Raw genomic sequence first — 20,236 nt, 5'->3', positions numbered from 1 at the left:
CAATTGGGTTTGAAGAAGAAAAAAATTACAGGATAACTTGAAAAGTGACCTTAAAGGTTTTACATGGATATATTTATCACCAGTTTTATACTGCTGACAGGAAAATAAGAGAATAGGACCAAAATTGTTTTAGTATATTTGTTGGTCAGCTTTCAGAGAAATTGTCTGTGGTACTTGAATTACCTCCTCATGTTGAATAAAGTTGCAAAACTGATCTACTTAATAGTAACAGCATAAATATGACCCCATTCAGTTTTTGATTACCCAGACTACTAATGTGTAGAAGCCAAAAGAGTAGATTATTCCTTGACCACAGACACTCCTTGCCTTGTTCTTGAACTCCTGAGTGTATAGACAAGCCCCTGTGAGGTGACAGATAATTTACAGAGCATAACTTCTACTTCTAAATTGAATTTATTAGATATTTTCTGCAAACCATAGAATGAACAGGATGATTTAATGATTTTTATGATATAAAGGTTTGTAAAATGTCCTAATTTATATCTTTGATGTGGCAGTTATCTGATTTAAAAGTCAAGATTATTGCAAATATTTAATTCCAAGAAATTCTGTAATCAGCTTAACATAGACACTTTTAACATCAGTTATAATGATGATTGGACACTCAGTTTTATCAGAATGAAGAAGTTGAATATGCTTTTGAGAGAACAGTGTGGTGAAAGTTCAGGAGTTAAGAAATTCGACTTTATAGTTTCAGTTCTGCCACTGATTAGCTATAGTTATTCTATGTTTTAGGTTTTTCCCACACTGGTCCATTTATTTAAACGTCATTTTTAACCAAAATCTTAAGATATATGTAAATGTGCAATTATTATAGACACTTCAGTCACACGAAAAAGGATGAAAAAAATTCAGAGGAGAAATTTCCTTTTTCTTCAGATATATAGTTGTTACGAAAATGATTATAGTATACGTGCTTGCTTCGATTGTATGTGGCAAGTTCAAGTTTCTGAACAATGCTTTATATGGAAATAAAAATCATCTTGATCTTGATACATTAGCAAGATGTATGCTAAGTGCTGTCAAACTTCCTTTATATGTTAGCAAGCCAAGTTATTAAGATCAGCCAAATGCTTCTGAAATGTAATTAATTTAACATATTAATTATCTCAATCAGATTCATAATTTGTAGAGAAAGGCTTAATTTTTCATCTCATTTTCCAGCTCACTTAAGGAATGACAAACCATTTCTCCTTTTTATTGTTTTTGTTTTGGATTACACTTTTACACTTATGTACTTTTAATGTATTTGCTCATACAGAGAGCAAAGAAAACACAGAAGGTGAAGAGAGCAACTCTCAAGTACCAAAAAAAGTAAGGAGAAAGTACGAAAAGAGCTGCCAATTAGTTTGGGGATCTGAGGGGAGAAGGGAGGTCTGCAGGCAATGTGCCAGAATATAATCAGTATTTCCAATAAATATCTATAGTATATACAACACTGTATTAGTAATCATTGTCCATTCTTCAAATAACTCACCTGAGAGTTGAGGGACCACAGTGATGGTAAATTGTCATTGGTTATTTTGTTTCTGAGTTTGAAAAATTAAAAATAATTTAAAAAATTTCCACGTGGTTGAAATCTGTTTCTGTTCTTGAATTAACTTTCCTATGTTCGCATTTCAAGATGTCTTGAGTCATTAACCCTACTTCCATCTTGGAATCCTTGGACTCCTGGGTAGCCTCTATATTAAACACTACGAGATCTGAACTGAGTCACTGCCCTGTAATTACTCTTAAAACTTTTACTGCCAGGGTGTGTTTTTCCATTCCAACTGGATTATGAAACCCATAAAGGTAGGATCTATGTTTTTTACTCCTTTGCCACCCATTCAGAGAACTTAAAACTCATTACACGTGGAAGAGAGCAAGGCTAAATTAATGCTGTTGACTATTTTTTAAAGCATTTTCTCGGTCAACGTCTGAGAACTTGTTAATGTGAATTAAAGGTTCAAGTGTATCTACATTCTTTACATAAAGTATAATCACTTATTGTGCTGTATAATCTATTATACATTATAGAAAGCCTTTGTGTTTTATTTATTGCATGTTTACCAATATATCAAGTATTGAGATCTTGAAGGAATCCAAACAATTAGTCTTGCAGTAGTTGACCAAGTTTTTTTAAAAGTTTGGTTCAGAAGTCTTTAAAACTTCAGATTCCTAGAGAAGCAAGATGGCAGAATAGAAGGACACTTGTAGCTCACCCCCTCCCACAAATACACCAAAACTTACATCTACAGACCTACTCAGCCAACCAGAGCACCTGTCAAACTCCGACAGAACATCGCCCTCTTTGAAAGACAAAGACACCAAAAATGTGGTAGGAAAAAAGAAAGAAGAAAAGGCAAGACAGTGTGGGACCGATCCTGCAGGGAGGGAGCGGCAAAGGAGGAATAGTGCTCATTTGCTGGGTCTCCCCTCTCCAACGGAGAGGCCAGCGGGATGAAGGGGGAGCCTCCGAGGCTCAGATCTGCCCCAAGCACCCCTTGACCAACAGAACTTAGTTGGGCACAAAGGGTCTCCACAACACTCAGCCCAAGACACCAGCCAGCAGCTGTGGCTGGAACAGGCCACCCGAACCGGGGAGAGGACTGGGGTGGCTGCACTGAGGCAGCCCTGGGGGACTGCAGGGTGCTGGGAGGGGATAGAGAGCAGAAAAACCTCGGTCCCCCATAAATTGCGAAAAAAGCAAAGGAACACGGCTGGTGTGCCCTGGGGGGAGGGGTGCCATAGCCTTTGTCTCCTCAGATCTGTGCTGCCATTACTGGTGCTTCTCATGAGAAGAGAGGTGGCGCTCAGCCACAGCCACCATCTCCTCCAGTGCACAACACCCGGCCAGGGGCCGGGCCAAGACCTGAATCTGCACCCAGGGGCTCTGCAACCTCCTAGGCAGGACTGAGACTTGTTTACAGCCCAAGGCAGATAGGATCTTTCTGCCCTGGCACCTCAGGGAACTCGCGCCACTAAGACAAACAAGGAGCTGAGATTTGGCATGGAGCAGGGACGGGGCTGTTCTGTGGTCTTCCCTGAGACAGCCTTTGGAGCGCCCAACCTGAGGCGGAGTGAGCAGCTGCACAGAGCAGCGGAGCGACCAGCACCGGGAGAGGGTGGGCGGCCACCTGCCTTCCTGGCAGGAACACAGCACCTGACCGCGGTGCTCGGAGGGGGCGCGACCTGCCCACCTGCCTTACCCAAGCTCAGCATCTGACTCCAGCATTGGGAGGGGAAGTGACCTGCCCGCCCACCGGGTAAGAGCTCAGCACTTGATCCAGTGTTGGGAGGGGGCGCGTGCGATCTGCTAGCCGACAGCCACTGGGAGCAGCACAGACGAGGGCACCAACAGAGGGCCTCTGGAAACAGCAAGCTGAGTTTGCAAAACAGGGCAAAGACACAAAGACCTCTTGATAAAATCATTAAGAGCACACCGTCTCCAGGAGAACTAGATAACTGATACTCCTTAAGCCACAGTGCCAGAGAGCTATGAGCAAGATGAAGAAGCAGAGGAACCACTCCCAATTAAAAGATCAAGAGAAATCCCCTGAAAGAACGATCAAGGAAATAGACATTGATGGCCTAAGAGATTAAGATGTCAAAATAGGAGTGATCAAAGTACTGAAGGAACTAAAGGAAATCATGTTTAGAGATATAAAATATGTCAAAAATGAAATAGAAGCTATAAAGAAGAACTGAGTCGAATTAGTAAACTCATTTGCTGAAATGAGAGCTGACCTAAAGGCTGTACAAAGCAGGCTAGATAATGCAGAGGAACGAATAAGTGACCTAGAAGACAGGACAACAGAAAGCACCCAATCAGAACAGCTGAGAGAAAAACAAATAAAAAACAATGAAAAGAATATAAGGGACCTATGGGATAATATAAAGTGTGCCAATCTGCACATAATAGGGGTTCCAGAAGGGGAAGAAAGACTAAAGGGGATTGAAAAGGTAGTTGAAGAAATCATGACTGAAAACTTCCCAAACCTAAAGAAGGAATCAGATATTCAAGCACAGGAAGTTCAGAGGGTCCAAAACAGGAAGAACCCAAATAGACCCACACCAAGACATATCCTAATCAAGATGGCCAGAGTCAAGGATAAAGAAATGATCCTAAAGGCATCAAGAGAAAAACAAAGAGTGAGTTACAAGGGAACCCCCATAAGGCTCTCAGCTGATTTCTCTACACAAACACTACAGGCCAGAAGGGAGTGGCAAGATATATTCAAAGTCCTGAATGAAAAACAGATGCAGCCTAGGATACTCTATCCAGCAGGGCTATCCTTTAGAATAGAAGGAGAGAGAAAGAACTTCACAGACAAGCAAAAAGTAAAAGAAATTAGCAACACTAAACTCATGCTAAAAGAAATATTGATAGGTCTACTCTAAATAGAAAAGAAGCAAGATGCTACAAAAATGAGAAACTCATAACTGGAAAGGAGATAACTGCCATGAATTACAAAAAGAATAAACACAAAATTGTAAAAGAAGACATCTAAATCATTAAGAGTGGGAGAGGGAAGCAAGGAAAGCCACTGTGTAAAACAGTATGGAGAGTCCGCAGAAGACTAGGAATAGATTTACTATATGACCCAGGAATCCCACTCCAGGGCATATATCTAGAAGAAACCCTACTTCAAAATGACACCTGCAGCCCAATGTTCATAGCAGTACTATTTACAATAGCCAAGACATGGAAACAGCCTAAATGTCCATCAACAGATGACTGAGTAAAGAAGATGTGGTATATTTATATGATGGAATACTATTCAGCGACAAAAACCGACAACATAATGCCATTTGCAGCAACATGGATGTTCCTGGAGAATGTCATTCTAAGTGAAGTAAACCAGAAAGAGAAAGAAAAATACCATATGAGATCGCTTATATGAGGAATCGAAAAAACCAAAAAAACATAAATACAAAACAGAAGCAGACTCATAGACATAGAATACAAACGTGCTTGCCAAGGGGGTGGGGGGTGGGAAGGGACAGACTGGGATTTTAAAATGCAGAATAGATAAACAAGATTATACTGTATAGCACAGGGAAATATATATAAGATCTTGTGGTAGCTCATAGTGAAAAAAAAATGTGACAATGAATATATATATATGTTCATGTATAACAGAAAAATTGTGCTCTACTGTAGAATTTGACACAACATTGTAAAATGACTATTACTCAATAAAAAAATTTTAAAAATTATCTGATCTAAGAAAAACTGAATTCAAAGTCGCTTAAAAGACATGCAGTGTGAGTTTATATGAGTTTTTCTATATTTCTTTGTGTCAAATAATACTGAATAAATATATTTATTCTAAAAAAAAGAGTTCAGATTCCTAAATCATACTTCAAAACTAGTAAGTTAAATTCTCTGATGGAGTGACAGAAGAGTAGACAAAGAAGTTGTGGTATATATTTATACAATGGAATATTACTCAGCCATAAAAATAGTGAAATAATGCCATTTGCAGCAACATGGATGGACCTAGAAATTATCATACAACCTGATGTCAGACAGAGAAAGACAAATATCATATGATATCACTTATATGTGGAATCTAAAAAATACATACAAAAGAACTTATTTACAAAACAGAAACAGACTCACAGACATAGAAAACTTGGGTACCAAAGGGGAAATTGGGGGGGAGGGATATATTAGGAGTTTGGGATTAGCAGATACAAACTACCCTAGATAAAACAGATAAACCATAAGGTCCTCCTATACAGAACAGGGAATTATATTCAATATCTTGTAATAAACTATAATGGAAAAGAATCTGAAAAAGAATATATATATTCTGAAAAAGAATATATATATATGTGTATATACACACACACACACACATACACATACATATATGAAACCACTTTGCTGTACACCAGAAACTAACACAACACTGTAAATCAATTATGCTTTAATAAAAAAAATTCTCTGATGGTCGATACGGAGTAACTACATTTTTAACAAGCTCCCCAGATGATTCTTGGGCACAGTGAAGTCCAAAATCCTATTTGCACTATCAGGAAAGAGAATTGCCCCATGAATAGCTCATTCAACCAGTGTCTCTGAAAATGATCTGCCTCCTACACTCCATCATAACCTTAGAGATTTAACAGGGGTGCTTTTCTTTATATTCTTGTAGAGTTTCTAACCTTGGTTTCCAATTCTTGTTTGTGTGTGTGTGTGCTATCTTTATCCTGAATTCAGATCTCCAGTTTAGGGGCCTTGGCCAGGTAAACTGACTGTAACTCCTAATTGAATCTCTCTTTGTTTAATGATCTGGCTTTAATGTTCTCAACACTCTGACTATACCCTGATTTTAGTTAATTCATTCATTGTGACTAAACAAGAACCTCTCAAGTTACTTTCCCTCATGAAAGGCTTTTACTGATACATTTTGGAGGTGGAAATTATAAAGGCTCATCACTAGCAAGAGGGAAACAGTAGATTTTAAGGTCTAAATTACATCTTTAAGAAGTTTGGTATTATCACACTGGGCTGCCTCCTGTGATAATTCTTTGCTTATACTTGTGAAATTTCTAATATAGAATCCTGGTTGCTTAAATAACCAGGAATACGAAGTGCTTCAGGATTAGAGTTATTTAAACTGTATTGACCTAGAGGTTTTATAGTTGGACTTTACTTCCCCAGAGAAAGTGAACATCTTTATTGTCTTACCAAGATATTTTGCCATTTCATACCTTTGACTTTGAAAAGAGTATGACTTAATGTCTTTAAGTGTTTTATAAGACTATCTGCTTTATCTAGCATTAAAAATATAATACTGCTGAATATTATGACTGTTCTGAAAAATAACATTTTCTTTTTCAAGCAATATGTAGTCTATATTATAGTCTTCATATATACAGAATTTAATAATAAAAGCTCAAGATTAATGAAACTATTCTAATAAAATGCAGCAAGGTTTTTCTGATTTTTCTTGTAACTAATTTTTCAGTCAAAAGAGGTATTTTTCTAGTTAACGTACTATATTCTTTAATACAACTGTAGGTATATTTAATATGAGTATCCTAAAATTTGCCTGGTCTTTTTTATGATTAATTTAGCATTTCATGGACTCTTGAGAAAATGCAAATGACTTGCTTATAGATGATACAAGCATCTTTTTATTAAAGTAAAATTTGGAAATGTGATAATAGATAATAAAACTTTTAAAACATCACTGCTTCTCTCAATAAACTAAGTATTTAGAAGTATAGATGGAATTTACTTCAACATAATAAAGATCATATGTGAAAAGCCCACAGCTAACATAATCAGTGGTGAAAAAATGAATGTAAATGTTTTCTTCTAAGGCCAAGAACAAGGCAAGGATGCCCACTGTCGCCACTCCATTCAGCATAATACTGGAAGTTCTAAACAAAGCAATTAAGAAGAAAAGAAATAAAAGTTATCCAAATCAGAAAGGAAGAAGAAAAACGACCTGTATTTGCAGACAACATGCTCTCATATGTAGATAACCCTAAAGACTCCTAAAAAACCTGGTATAACAAATCAACAAATTCAGTAAAGTTGCAGGATACAAATCAACATATAAAAATCCATTCTGTTTCTACACTAATATACACATACATAGAAACATATAGAGAGAGAGTGAGCAACACAACATTGTGAATGCCCTATCTAAAAAGGTAATTAAGAAAATAATTCCACTTACAAAAGTATCAAAAAGAATAAAACACTTCAGAATAAACTTAACCAAGAAGGTGAAAGACTTGTACAGTGAAAATTACAAAACATTGATGGAAAAAATTAAAGGAGACACAAATAAACGGAAAGGCATCCTATGATCATGAATTGAAAAAAATTACTATTGTTAAAATGCCCATAAAACCCAAAGGTATCTACAGAGTCAGCAAAATCTCTATCAAAATCCCAATGGAATTCTCTTTTAAAGAAATAGAAAAAAATCCTAAAATTCATAGGAACTACAAAAGACTTCAAAAAGCCAAAGCAATCTTGAGAAAGAACAAACCTAGAGGCATCACACGTTCTGATTTCAAAATATACTACAAAGCAACACTAATTAAAACAGTATGGCCAGAAAGAGAAAGAAAAATATCATACGATATTACTTATATGTGGAATGAAAAAAAAAAGACAAATGAACTTATTTACAAAAAAGAAACGGACTCACAGACATAGAAAACAAACTTATGGTTACTGGGGGGAAAGGGGTGGGAAGGGATAAATTGGGAGTTCAAGATTTACTGATACTAACTAATATATATAAAATAGACAAACAACAAGTTTATACTGTATAGCACAGGAAACTATATTCAATATCTTGTAGTAACTTATGGTGAAAAAGAATATAAAAATGAATATATTTATGTATATGTATGACTGAACTATTATGCTGTACACCAGAAATTGACACAACACTGTAAACTGACTATACTTCAATAAAAAATATATATATACAAAATAACTAAATAAGTTAAATATATAACTGGAAAAAAAAACCAGTATGGTACTAGAATAAACAGACATACAGATCAATAGAACTGAATTAAGAGGCTAGAAAAAAATTCACCTATATATGGTTAACTAATCTTTAACAAGAGTTCAAGAATGCACAATGGGAAAAGGATAGCCTTTTCAACAATAATGTTGGGAAAACTGGATATCTAGATGCAAAATAATGAAATTGGACCTTGTCATACACCATACACAAAAATCAACTCACAATGGATTACAGATTTTAATATAAGACCTGAAACTCTAAAACTCCTAGCAAAAAACATAGGGGAAAAGCCTCAAGACATTGGTCTTGGCAATGACTTCTTGGATATAGCACCAAAGGACAGAGAACAAAAACACAAAGAGACCAATGGAAATACATCAATCTAAAAAGCATCTGCATGGCAAAGGAAATAATCAAAAGTGAAAAGACAACCTATGGAATGGAAGAAAATATTTATAAACCATCTATCTGATAAGGGCTAATTTCCAAACTATATAAGGGACTCATACAAGACAACAGCAAACAACCTGATTTAAAAATGGACAAAGAACTTAAACAGATATTTCTTCAAAGAAGACATGCAAATGGACAATAAGTATATAAAAAGGTGTTCCACATCACTAATAATCAAGGAAATACAAATCAAACCCACAATGAGATATCACCTCACACCTGTTAGAATGGCTATTATCAAAAAACAGAACAAAAACAGAAACAATCCCAAGAGATTAGTGTTCGCGAGGATGTGGAGAAATCGGTACCCTTGTACAACGTTGGTGGGAATGAAAAAGGTGCAGCTGCTGTGGAAGTCAGTTTGGAGCTTCCCCCCAAAATTACAAATAGAACTACTATATGGTCCAGCAATCCCACTTCTATGTATATGTCTTTTTTAAACAATTGAAATCAGTTTCTTGAGGGCATATCTTCACTGCCATGTTCATTGCAGTATTAGTCACAATATCTAAGACATGGAAATAACCTCAGTGTCCATTAACAGATGAATGCATAAAGACAATGTGGTATACACATACAATAGACTATTACTTGCCTTAAAGAAGAGAGAAATCTTGCCGTATGCAACAACATGGATGACCCTGGTGGACATCTTGTTAAGTGAAATAAGTCAGTCATAGGACAAAAACTGTATTATTTCACTTATATGAGTTACATAAAATAATTAAACTCAAAACAGGGTAGAATGGTGGTTTCCAGGGACTGGGGGGACTCAGAAATGGGGAGCTGCTATTCAATGGGTATAAAGTTTCAGTTATACAACATGAAGAGGTTCTAGAGATCTGCTATACAAGTTAGTGTCTATATTGTGTATTTAAAGTTTTGTTGAGAGGATAGAGTTCATGTTAAGTGTTCTTGCCATAATAAAAAATAAAAAGCTAAACGATTTTTTAAAAAAAATTAAAAATCACTTATTCAAATGTATAAGTGAACTGTCTAGAGTCCTGGAATCCCATTCAACTAGACCTTGATAAAATCTATCATACTTTTTTACATCTAAACGTCTTAAATGGATATGGCACATGTCAAGTCCTATATTTTCTATTTTTTCTCATGACATTTTTTGTTCCTTAAAGTATTATATCTATTAACATGCTTTCTTTGCTACCATTCATTACTTCGTTTTTCCCGTGAAATGGAACTGTTTGAGAATCTGAGGAAAGTGGAAATTCTCCCTAAAATTATTCACAGACACAAAATATTTCAGCAAATTCTTGGATGTTAAGCTGGGACCTCTAAGATAAAGTCTAGACAGCCCTTATTGTTTTAAGATTCTCCATAATCTATGTCTGACCTCTCTTTCTTGCTTAACTTTATACTATTCTCCAATGTATATCATTCACTTCACCCAAACCAAAATCTGCCGTTTGAGCACACATTAAATTTCCATGCTTCAGTGTGTTTTTGAAGGCACTCTTTGTTTTCCTTCCTACCTAGAATTCATTCTTCCCCATATCTGTAGCAAAACGCTATCCATCCTTAAGATTCATCTCAAATCATGCTCCTCCATGAAGCATTCCAAGGTTGCTCTGGTCAGAAGAATTATTTCTTGTCTTTGAATGCCTGTAGGTCTCAATGACCAAGTGACTTAAACTGTTTTTGCAATGTACTCTGTTTCATGGCCATAAAACCTTTCAAGTGAATACACTTTATCTCCCCAACAGTATTGTTAAGTCTCAAGAGGGAATCATCTATTATTTATCTTTTCATCTTTTGAGTGCCTAAGAACACATAATGAATATGTTGAGGGTTCAATTTACACTTGCTGAATGGAGGAAACAAATGAAAACCAATGTCTTAGTTAAGCAACTGGCTTGTTGAATGTTACAATAGACTTCAGACAAACATGCAGTTGTTTATTAGTATTGATATAGCTCGTGTAATCAACATTAGCCAAAAATGACATCTAAATGTTACTGTGCTGACAGCAATCTAGTTTTACAGGGAAAAGGTGGGCAAAAGATTCAACAGATAGCTTTTATTCAGTGAGCTAGCAGTGGAATGACCAAGCACCAATCACTTTATGTTTAAGACCTGATGAAAAAATTTGTAATGTGTTTTTTAGTATGGCTCCTGAAGAAGCAATAGCGAGAGACAGGGTGTGAGTAGGGCAAGAGGCTTCTATTCTGCACAAAGACATTTGAAAGCATGCAAAAGATAAGTCACTTTGACTAACAGTAACAGGCTAAGAAAGATTAAACAGGAATAACAAAGGATTCACTTCTGATAGTTTCAATAAACATGATCATTGGCATTGCTCTCCTCCAGTGCAAATGCTAGTGATATCTAAGTATTATATCTTTATGTTGATTTGGAAAATATATATTTTACAGTGTTTTCAGAGCAAAACCTTATGTAATGCTTTTTGGATAAAATTTCAATAATACCAGTTTCATGGGAAAACATCAGACAATGAAAACTATTTGATTTCAATTTTCTCACTTTTAGTTACCTTTTCTTAGATAGCTCTTTTTAAGTCTATTTTAAAAAATCTTATTTCATAACCACTAGGGATACACATTTTCCATTCTCTCTAGTGAAAGTATAATCTTAATGGAATCATGAATAAAATATACTCAATGGCTATACTTTTCACTTTAGCATGGAGGAAAAAAAGATTTTTATATAAGGAAGCTTGTTTTCTACGAGCCATTGTTTACCTCTTGAGAGATAAACCACAGATAGCAATATAAAGAAGTAGAAAAAAAAAGTGGCAGGCCATGTTTTCATTTGAAAGCACCAAATAAATATATGCCCTTTCATCAGTATCCATTCCTTAAAAGTTGGTCCACACCAAATGACAGCCACCATCAGTATCATGGTGATAGGACTTAAAATTGCAGTTTCTAGATGTTGTTAGAACTTCAGAATATTGTCCTTACCTTTAGGATATTATCTTGTTACTGATGTATAAGATTTTTGGATGAAGCAGGTAACAGCCCACTGATTTTGATTTGGCACCCTTCTAATCAGTTGCCAAAGGACAAAAACATGAAAACAAGAACAACAACATCAAAAGAACAACAAGAACTCAGCTCTTACAACCGGATTGTCTTCTAGTATTGATTTCTGAAATCTATTTACTAAGATAGCTCTTGCTAAAATAGTGTACCTTTTTAAAGAAAAATTGTGATAGTATAATAATAGTACAGAGAGTCCCTATAATGCCCACATTTAATTTCCCCTATTATTAATTATTAGTATGGCACACTTGTTACAATTAATGAACCAATTTTGATACATCATTATTAACTAAAGTCCATTCTTTACTCAGATTTTCTCAATTTTTAACCTAAGGTCATTTTTCTGTCCCATATCACATTTATTCATCACATCTTCTTAGGCTCCTCTTGGTTGCAACAGTTTCTCAGACTTTTCTCGTTTTTGATGGTATTGACAGTTCGAGGATTAAAGACTAGGTATTTTTTTAAATGTTCCCCTATTTGGTTAGTCTGCTGTTTTTCTCATGATTAGACTGGGATGGAGATGATGGATTTTGCAGAGGTAAAGGACAGAAGTAAAGTAAAGTGCCATTCTCATCACATCATACCGCGTGTATATACTGGAGCAGTTTCGATGTTAACCTTGATTACCTGGCTGAGAGAGTACCTTCAGGTACTTCAGAGTTCTCCACTGCAAATGTGAACTTCCCCCACCACATTTCTATACTATACTCACTCTTTGGAAAGAAGTTGCCTTATACAGTGCACACTTAAGGCATAGTATTCAGCCCTACCTCCTTGAGGACAGAGTGTGGAGTATATTATTTGAAATTCCTCTGCACAAGAGATTTCTTTTTTCTCTTGTTTATTTATTTATTTACCTACTTACTTATTTTTTTAATATTTTTTATTGATTTATAATCATTTTACAATGTTGTGTCAAATTCCAGTGTTCAGCACAATTTTTCAGTCATTCATGGACATATACACAGTCATTGTCACATTTTTTTCTCTGTGAGTTATTGAAAAATCCACAAATGACAAATGCTGGAGAGGCTGTGGAGAAAGGGGAACCCTCCTACACTGCTGGTGGGAATGCAGTTTGGTGCAGCCACTGTGGAAAACAGTATGGAGATTCCTCAAAAGACTAGGAATAGACTTACCATATGACCCAGGAATCCCACTCCTGGGCATATATCCAGAAGGGACCCTACTTCAAAAAGACACCTGCACCCCAATGTTCATAGCAGCACTATTTACAATAGCCAAAACATGGAAACAGCCTAAATGTCCTACCTACTTACTTATTTAATCATTTATTTATATCAATATGAAGTTAAGAAAGTTTATTTTTTACTGAGGTTTATAATATTTTTGTTTGTTCGCTAAAATGCTTTGGCCATTGGGAGCTTTTTCGGTTGGCTCCTGTGTCCCTTTGACATAACCCCCCATCATTATTTGTTTTGAGGATTCTCCTACTGTAGGGAACACAAGATCTTCCAGGTTCATCTGGCAGAATATTATATTTTGACTTGTTTCTTTATTAAGGAGCCAGTGTCCCCCAGTCCTCCACTTTGATTTCAGCTTTCTATCTCTTTCAAGTATAAGAATTTCACACTGAAATATATGTATACATACACACATATACGTGTATACATATGTGTCTACATATGTGCATGTGTGTATGTGTGCATGTATACATATATATATATATATATAGCACTGAAACTATTTTCACTTATAAAGTCATAGGGAAAACATAAAAAAGATTAGTATTAAGGAGCAGATGTCTTACATCTGATATAGGAGTCAGAAAGGAGATATACAAGTTTAAAAAATAGACTTTAAAGTACTAAGCAGCTGAACATTTAGGCACTATATAACAGGTCAATGTAATTAATATATTGCTCTTGAAGTCACATCAAATAGTACCATATATTTTAAATTCTTTATTTATATTTCCAAATGCAGAAGTAAATGATACTTGTCTTTCAAATATCAGAAATAACAACTATAGGTGCTTACTCATAATATTTAAAGAAACATGGCCGTAACATATTGCCAGATCCCTAGATGCAAAGGGGTCTCCAGTTTCTCAGATAGTAAATATATTTTAATTAATGTTAACTTAAATATACATGCAATCCCACCATGTTAGGAATGAGTCATGAGGACCAAGGTACCTCACTCTCAGGAAAGAAGCTGTGAGTAGCAAGGATTCAAAATCAACCAACAGAAGTTCCAACTCTAAAAATGTTAAGAATCATTGTATTAAGTTTAAATTATATGTTAAAATGCTCTAAATTTAATAAAGCAATTGACTAAATTATCTAATTTTGTTTGGGACATTTTAACCCATAGACAAAGGGATTTAACCTTAAACTTTCTATAGGCAAGAATAAAATTGTAGTTTGTTCCTTATTCTTTGAAGTAACAGTTTCTACTGAATAATGCCGTGTACAATTAAGGAAAGCAGGCCTAGCTCTGAACTTTAGAAAATCACAATATTTTTGCCTTGTTAGAAGATAAGCAATAACAACCACAGATAGCTAACAAAATAATACCCTGAGAAATATCATTTGTAGACACATACACTATCTTTACATTCAAAGATTTTCTTTGGGAACATGAGAAAATGTACGTAGAGTATTTAGTGCCTGGCACATAGCAAATGTCTACAAAAGGTACTTACTATTTTTAATATTGTATTCTTGTTGTTACCTTTCTGAAACCATCTCCTACCGCTCTCCCAGATGAAGACTGTACTCCAGCTGCACTAGCTTCCTTTTGTTTGAACATATTAAGCCCACTCCCATCTCAGAGCTCTTGAAATTGTTGTTCTGTCTTCCCAGAACCCTCATACCTTACTTCTTACATTATGAGAAAGGATTTTAAAGTAAGCTTCACTGTTTAAGATTTAAGATTTTTCTTACGCAGAAGTACTTCTGAAATGTATTCCATATCTCAGATGGATTTGTGTTGAGGATGGAGACACATAATACATTTGGCCCCATCTGAACTGTTTTGTTAAGAAAGCAAATACACTGTCATGTGTCTGTTTTCACAAAGGGCACAAGGGCCTCTGTACATGAGGCATATGGTCTGCTGGCTGAATAGCCAGATCCCCAGAGGACAAAATGGCACCATGGTTACAGGATGGCTGGAACGTCACCTCTGTGGCCATGGGACATGCATGTGCTCTTAAAGTCACCATAATAAACAACAGGTCAGGGCATATTTTTGAGTTCACCAGTTCAGTTAAGGATGTTTGGGACATTAATCAAAGGATTGTGTGGGGATAAGAGGCACTGATTTGAATAGAAAAAGATGGGTGGAGGTTAGGGGCTCCCATGCGGTACAGCAGCAGTAACCTCTCACTTGTTTTCAATTCTTGGGTCAGACATCCTCATGGCTTCCCCCTTCACTTCATTTAGATCTCTGCTCAAATGTTATCTCATCAGAAAGGCCTTCCCTATCTAAAGGAGTATCCCTTCTTCACTCTCTGCCCTCAAATTATTTTTTTCTTCATACTAATTACAACCACATATGTATTACATTTTGGTTTATTTTGATTGCCTTTCTCTTCCCATTAGAATGTACACTTCATGAAAACAGGTTCTCTGTTTTGATCTTGTTTTATCTCAAGCATCTAGAAGTGTGCCTGACACAAATGGTGCTCAATATTTGTGGAATAAGTTATTAATGAATTCTAAGTCTTATTCATCCAATGCCCCCTTCTTTGGGATATCACAGTATACAATGACAGCTGCTCTTTTTTTCTAGGTGAATCTCACTTGAAAATTGGAAAGGACTCAAGTGGAGAGGGAATTTGGAGTCTTGTCTGACAGGGCAACACTGGCAAAGATACACAAAATCACATACCATACATAAGTTATGCAAAAACCAAAAGCATCGACAGGTAAGATGAGAGTATGATCCCCATTCCTGTCAATTTCTTAAAACTAAATAGCTCTGTGAACCTCCAATCTTGCACAGGGACACGTTTGTTGTTCTGGGCCCATACACAGGTCATCAGCATTGTATTCAATGTTCTCAAGCAGAACAAGGAAATAACTGCATTTGTCTTAGCAAATGCAGTTTAACACTTTGACATACACCTGAGACTTATGTGATCATTTCTCTTTGAGCAGTATATACATATGTATATATAATCTTATAACAAAATACTGTCATGTAAGGAGCATGATCATAATACACTGTTAAAATATTCAGAATTTTAGGATTCTAGGGATGAATTAAGAAAAGAAAGGACATAAAGCAAGGTCGTTATGGGGTAGCAAAGATGCAGAATTAGTAGATAATTAGGACAAAAAGAAAATGATAATTGAGTCCAGGTCTCTGATGGCAGGCATATTGGTATGTGTATTCTCACAGTGGGATCATGATACAGAGTTGCTCCTAAATGAAGTATCTACTTATCGGTCAATTACATATGAATGTATTCGGGTTTTTAAATCCCCTAACCAACATATTCATATAACTTTAATATCTTGGCTTTAATTTCTGTTTTAGGAATAATTGTAGGTTATTCAACTATATTACACGTTAGTAATTTAGCCAATTCTCTATTAACTCCCTGCAATATTTGTAGAAAGCAGGATGGTTTAAAGACCCTTACTTTGCCTCAAGTGTCAAAGCCCACCTTGTACTAGTGTGATGATTCTCCACACCTACTGCACTGTCAGTTTTGTTTGTTTGTTTTTTAACCACAAGAGTTCTATTGAAGGAATGGCACATTGCTGCCTGCCTCTCATGATCTTTTCCTCCTCTTCTTCAATCTGCTTGAAGGAGAGAGGCATAAAAGAAGCAGGACATAAGAAAGTTCCTCCTCAAATTCTCCTTAACCAAGACGAAACAATTCAGCATGGGTAGTGATAGATTAATAAACCATCATATTTCAATTAATAAGATCCTCAATTTACCCTTTCTCTTCTGCTTAAAATATCCTTGGCACAGCTATAAAACCACTTCCTATATTTATTTTAAGAAAATATTAACTTTCTACTGTAACCATAGGATATTTAACAGAACAAGTTTTAGAACATGAACACTATCAAGAATAAAATAGAGAAACATATTTTTAAAATATTACTTGGTGATGCTATTTTATATTTGACATTTTATCTGGCATTTTTCATTTAGCAACTAATTTATTGTAAATATATTCTCATTGCTGGAAAAATCAATTCAGAGATCCTCAAAGAATTCTGTCAGGAAGTCACAGTGCATAACTTAAACTTCTCTACAACAGAGTCAAATGTGCTTAATATTAAGCTCCAAATTCAGGAGGTTTTTAAAATTGTTGTTCATAGAGAGGAGAGATAATCTGAAATCTAAAAGTATAGATTGTATTATACTTGTATATTATATTTGTGCTAAATACAATCTTCAGTACCAATAGTTTTATAGCATTTTCTGGAGTAATCACAAAAATATTTAGGAAAATTCATACATACACATTTTGTTTCTTAAGACATCTGTATCTCAAACAATCTATTATTATAGTTAAAGTCATTTTATAAAATCTTCCCATGTTTGCATTTCATCAGAAAGACTGAATTCCTATAAAGGCATCATTTTTCAAAGCTGATTTGTCTTTTGCCATAATGTTGTTATGTTGCTTTTTCTACTGATGTTATGTTTTGAATTTATGGAAGCAAGGAACTGTCAGATAGATATATTGGAAAAACTTATATCCAGAAGCAGATTTACCAGTCTTCCTCTATAGTTATATAGAGATACAGTATACCAAATATTCAGATTTCTAAATAAATTAGCATAGCTTAATGAAGAAGTAGTTTCAAAAATATTTCTTTTTCTATAGCCCTTTTACACTTTAATTACACTACCAAGGTCATTAACTGTGTCTACAACATATTGGGGAAATAAAATCTGATAAGGAAAAAAGAAAAAAAAAGTAAAGATCTATTAGGTGAAGTTATATTAGACAATATTTGAGGACGGAATATAATTTTCTCCCACTCAATTCTGGTGGACATGAAAATAAAGATGAAGTCAAATACTTTATAAACTATACTTAAACTATACTTTATTATCACTTCACATTCCATTTTAATGTCTTGAAATAGCCAACATGTTCCATTCCCTACTTTAAGATCTCACTGCTGTAAGCAGGATTTTATTACCTGCTTTATGCAAAATAGTTTCATGATTGCGAACTAGCTAGGAAACTAACACAACTTGCAATAAATCTCAAATGCTGACGGAAGCCGTTCCGTATTCTCACGTAAAGATAACATTTATCAAGCGTCAATATAGCAGCTGTGTACTAAGGAACAGATAAGGATGTGCTGAGCAGTCAGAGCTTTTATTTTGTCAGAGTTGGCCTAACTGACAAAGTCTGAAAGAGTTCTGTGTGGTTCATCACACTTTCACAAAGAATCACAACTATTCAAACATTCAAGCCACAGAGGATATTTTCAGAAAATTAGCAATTATAATAAACATCTCTTAGAACTGAAACAGAAGTCTTAATGGAATCAGAATGGAACAGGAAAAGTAAACTCACAACCCGAAAACGTATTTCCTATTAATTATCAAAACGTCTGTTTTATTACTATTTTCCTTTATATACTTAGAGGAGGGGGTTACTCGGAGACCCTGATTGGCTGTTTACAAATTCAGAGTTTTATTTCAACACTAAATGAGAGTTTTAGAGGATAAGTTAACCTAGGCTATGACTTTCAGTTATGTGATGGAAAACTCCTACCTTGCTGTAGAATCTTCTGTATTGTCATCAGCCATCATCTCCAAATCTTGTGAGTGTTTCTCACAAGCTTCTTGGAACAAAGTCTTCTCTGGAACTGCTTTAGGAGTATCTTCATTTGCTCGAAGATGTTCTATCAGGTTTTGTGGGTGCCAATTCTGAAGGGCTCTTTGATGGGCAGGGGCCGGTCCTGGCACTGGTGTCAGTATGTTGTGGTGGACAGGACTGTTGCTTTTCTTCAGTCCATTTCTGTCCCGAGAGTGGTTCTTCAACCTGCCCTGAACCGGGGTCCCTCTATGCTCATATCCTTCCTGCTGAAGGCAGTTTCCAGTGTTGGGCGAACCTTGAGAAGGATGACTAAACCACCTCCAGCGTAGCCTTAGGATCTGTTTCACATCAAACTCTTTCTTGCCAGACACTGACATCGTTGCGGGAGGAAAGACAAAAGCCTTCTCTCACAGAAAGGAAACAGCCTTTGTTATCTCTTGTTTCTCTGCCTCTTCTGTAGGACTAACAAAAGCACAAGTGCCAGAGCTGTCTTTCTTGCGCCCCCCTCCCCCGCTGTCTGTGGTACACTGTGAACACTTCTAGCTTTCCAGCTGATGCAGAGAGCTGCCGCTAACAGTGTAGGTGGGAACCCATACTGACAGGATGATGAGGTCAGACCTTAAACAAGTAAATCAGCTTAGCACAGGAAAGCAGCTACCACAACACACTCCAGCTGCTAGATTTGCATGCTCGCAGCCCTCCCGCCTGGACTTGCAAATATCAAACCCAGCTCCTTCCTCACTGAAGTACAGTAGCTTCCGCTTTTAAACCCAGGCAAGTGAGCAAAAGCAAAGTGTTGAAACTCAATTCCTTCTAGATTCCCTCCACTCACCCCACCCCCTCTGCCTGCCAGATTTTGTTTCCTGGCAGCCCACTTCTAAAAATGTGGCACTTTGTCCTAGGAGAATTTGTAACAGGGAATTCATTATGATCTATTTTGAGGTTCTTATGAAAATTTTGAAGGTGGTTCATTATGGAAAGCATCTTGTCATCAGTCCCCTCGTGGACTTTTGTAGTTATTTTTTACAAAATATCTGAAAATGTGAGTGTCTTTACATAAACATTTGCTTGAACACTTGAACAATTTCAGAAACAGAAGGAAGTGTAGGGTACTCAGGACTAAACACACACACACACACACACACACACACACACACACACATACACACACACACTCCACTAGGGGATGTATTAACGGTATTTTAAGTCTACACCTGAAGGAAGAGAGCAGTGTTTTTCTAAGCTGGTTAGGTTAGAAGAGATGTCTTCTCTTAGGAATCAAAGCTTGAAAACGAATAGTCCACTCTGGCTACATGCCTGTATAAACACTTCCTTATCATGTTCTTTACTTTCACAGGCAGTGTTAAAGGTCTGTTTTCTTTGTTCAAAAGTCCTTATGAGAGGATGCAAAGGGCTTGTTTTGAAGTAACTCCAAATCGTCACATAATTCAGTCATAACTGTGCAGAAAGTA

The 20,236-nt window shown here is 36.0% G+C and overlaps 1 protein-coding gene across 2 annotated transcripts in view; it reads right to left on the bottom strand.

Moving 5' to 3' along the window:
- The window catches only part of KLHL4 (kelch like family member 4), an 83,533-nt gene extending 64,254 nt beyond the window's left edge, over positions 1–19,279 (bottom strand). Inside the window, exon 1 of one of the 2 annotated variants that reach the window (XM_006219462.4) lies at positions 18,720–19,279. In XM_006219462.4, coding sequence (XP_006219524.1) covers positions 18,720–19,141 — 422 coding nt within the window. In that variant the 5' untranslated portion in view covers positions 19,142–19,279. The remainder of the gene's footprint in view (positions 1–18,719) is intronic. The other variant, XM_072955842.1, reaches the window with a different exon arrangement.
- Positions 19,280–20,236: the final 957 nt, after the last annotated feature.

This window comes from Vicugna pacos, chromosome X (assembly GCF_048564905.1).
Source record: "Vicugna pacos chromosome X, VicPac4, whole genome shotgun sequence".
NCBI lineage: Eukaryota > Metazoa > Chordata > Mammalia > Artiodactyla > Camelidae > Vicugna > Vicugna pacos.
The sequence above is the reverse complement of the archived record's forward strand: the minus strand, read 5'-3'. Positions and strand labels throughout refer to the sequence as shown.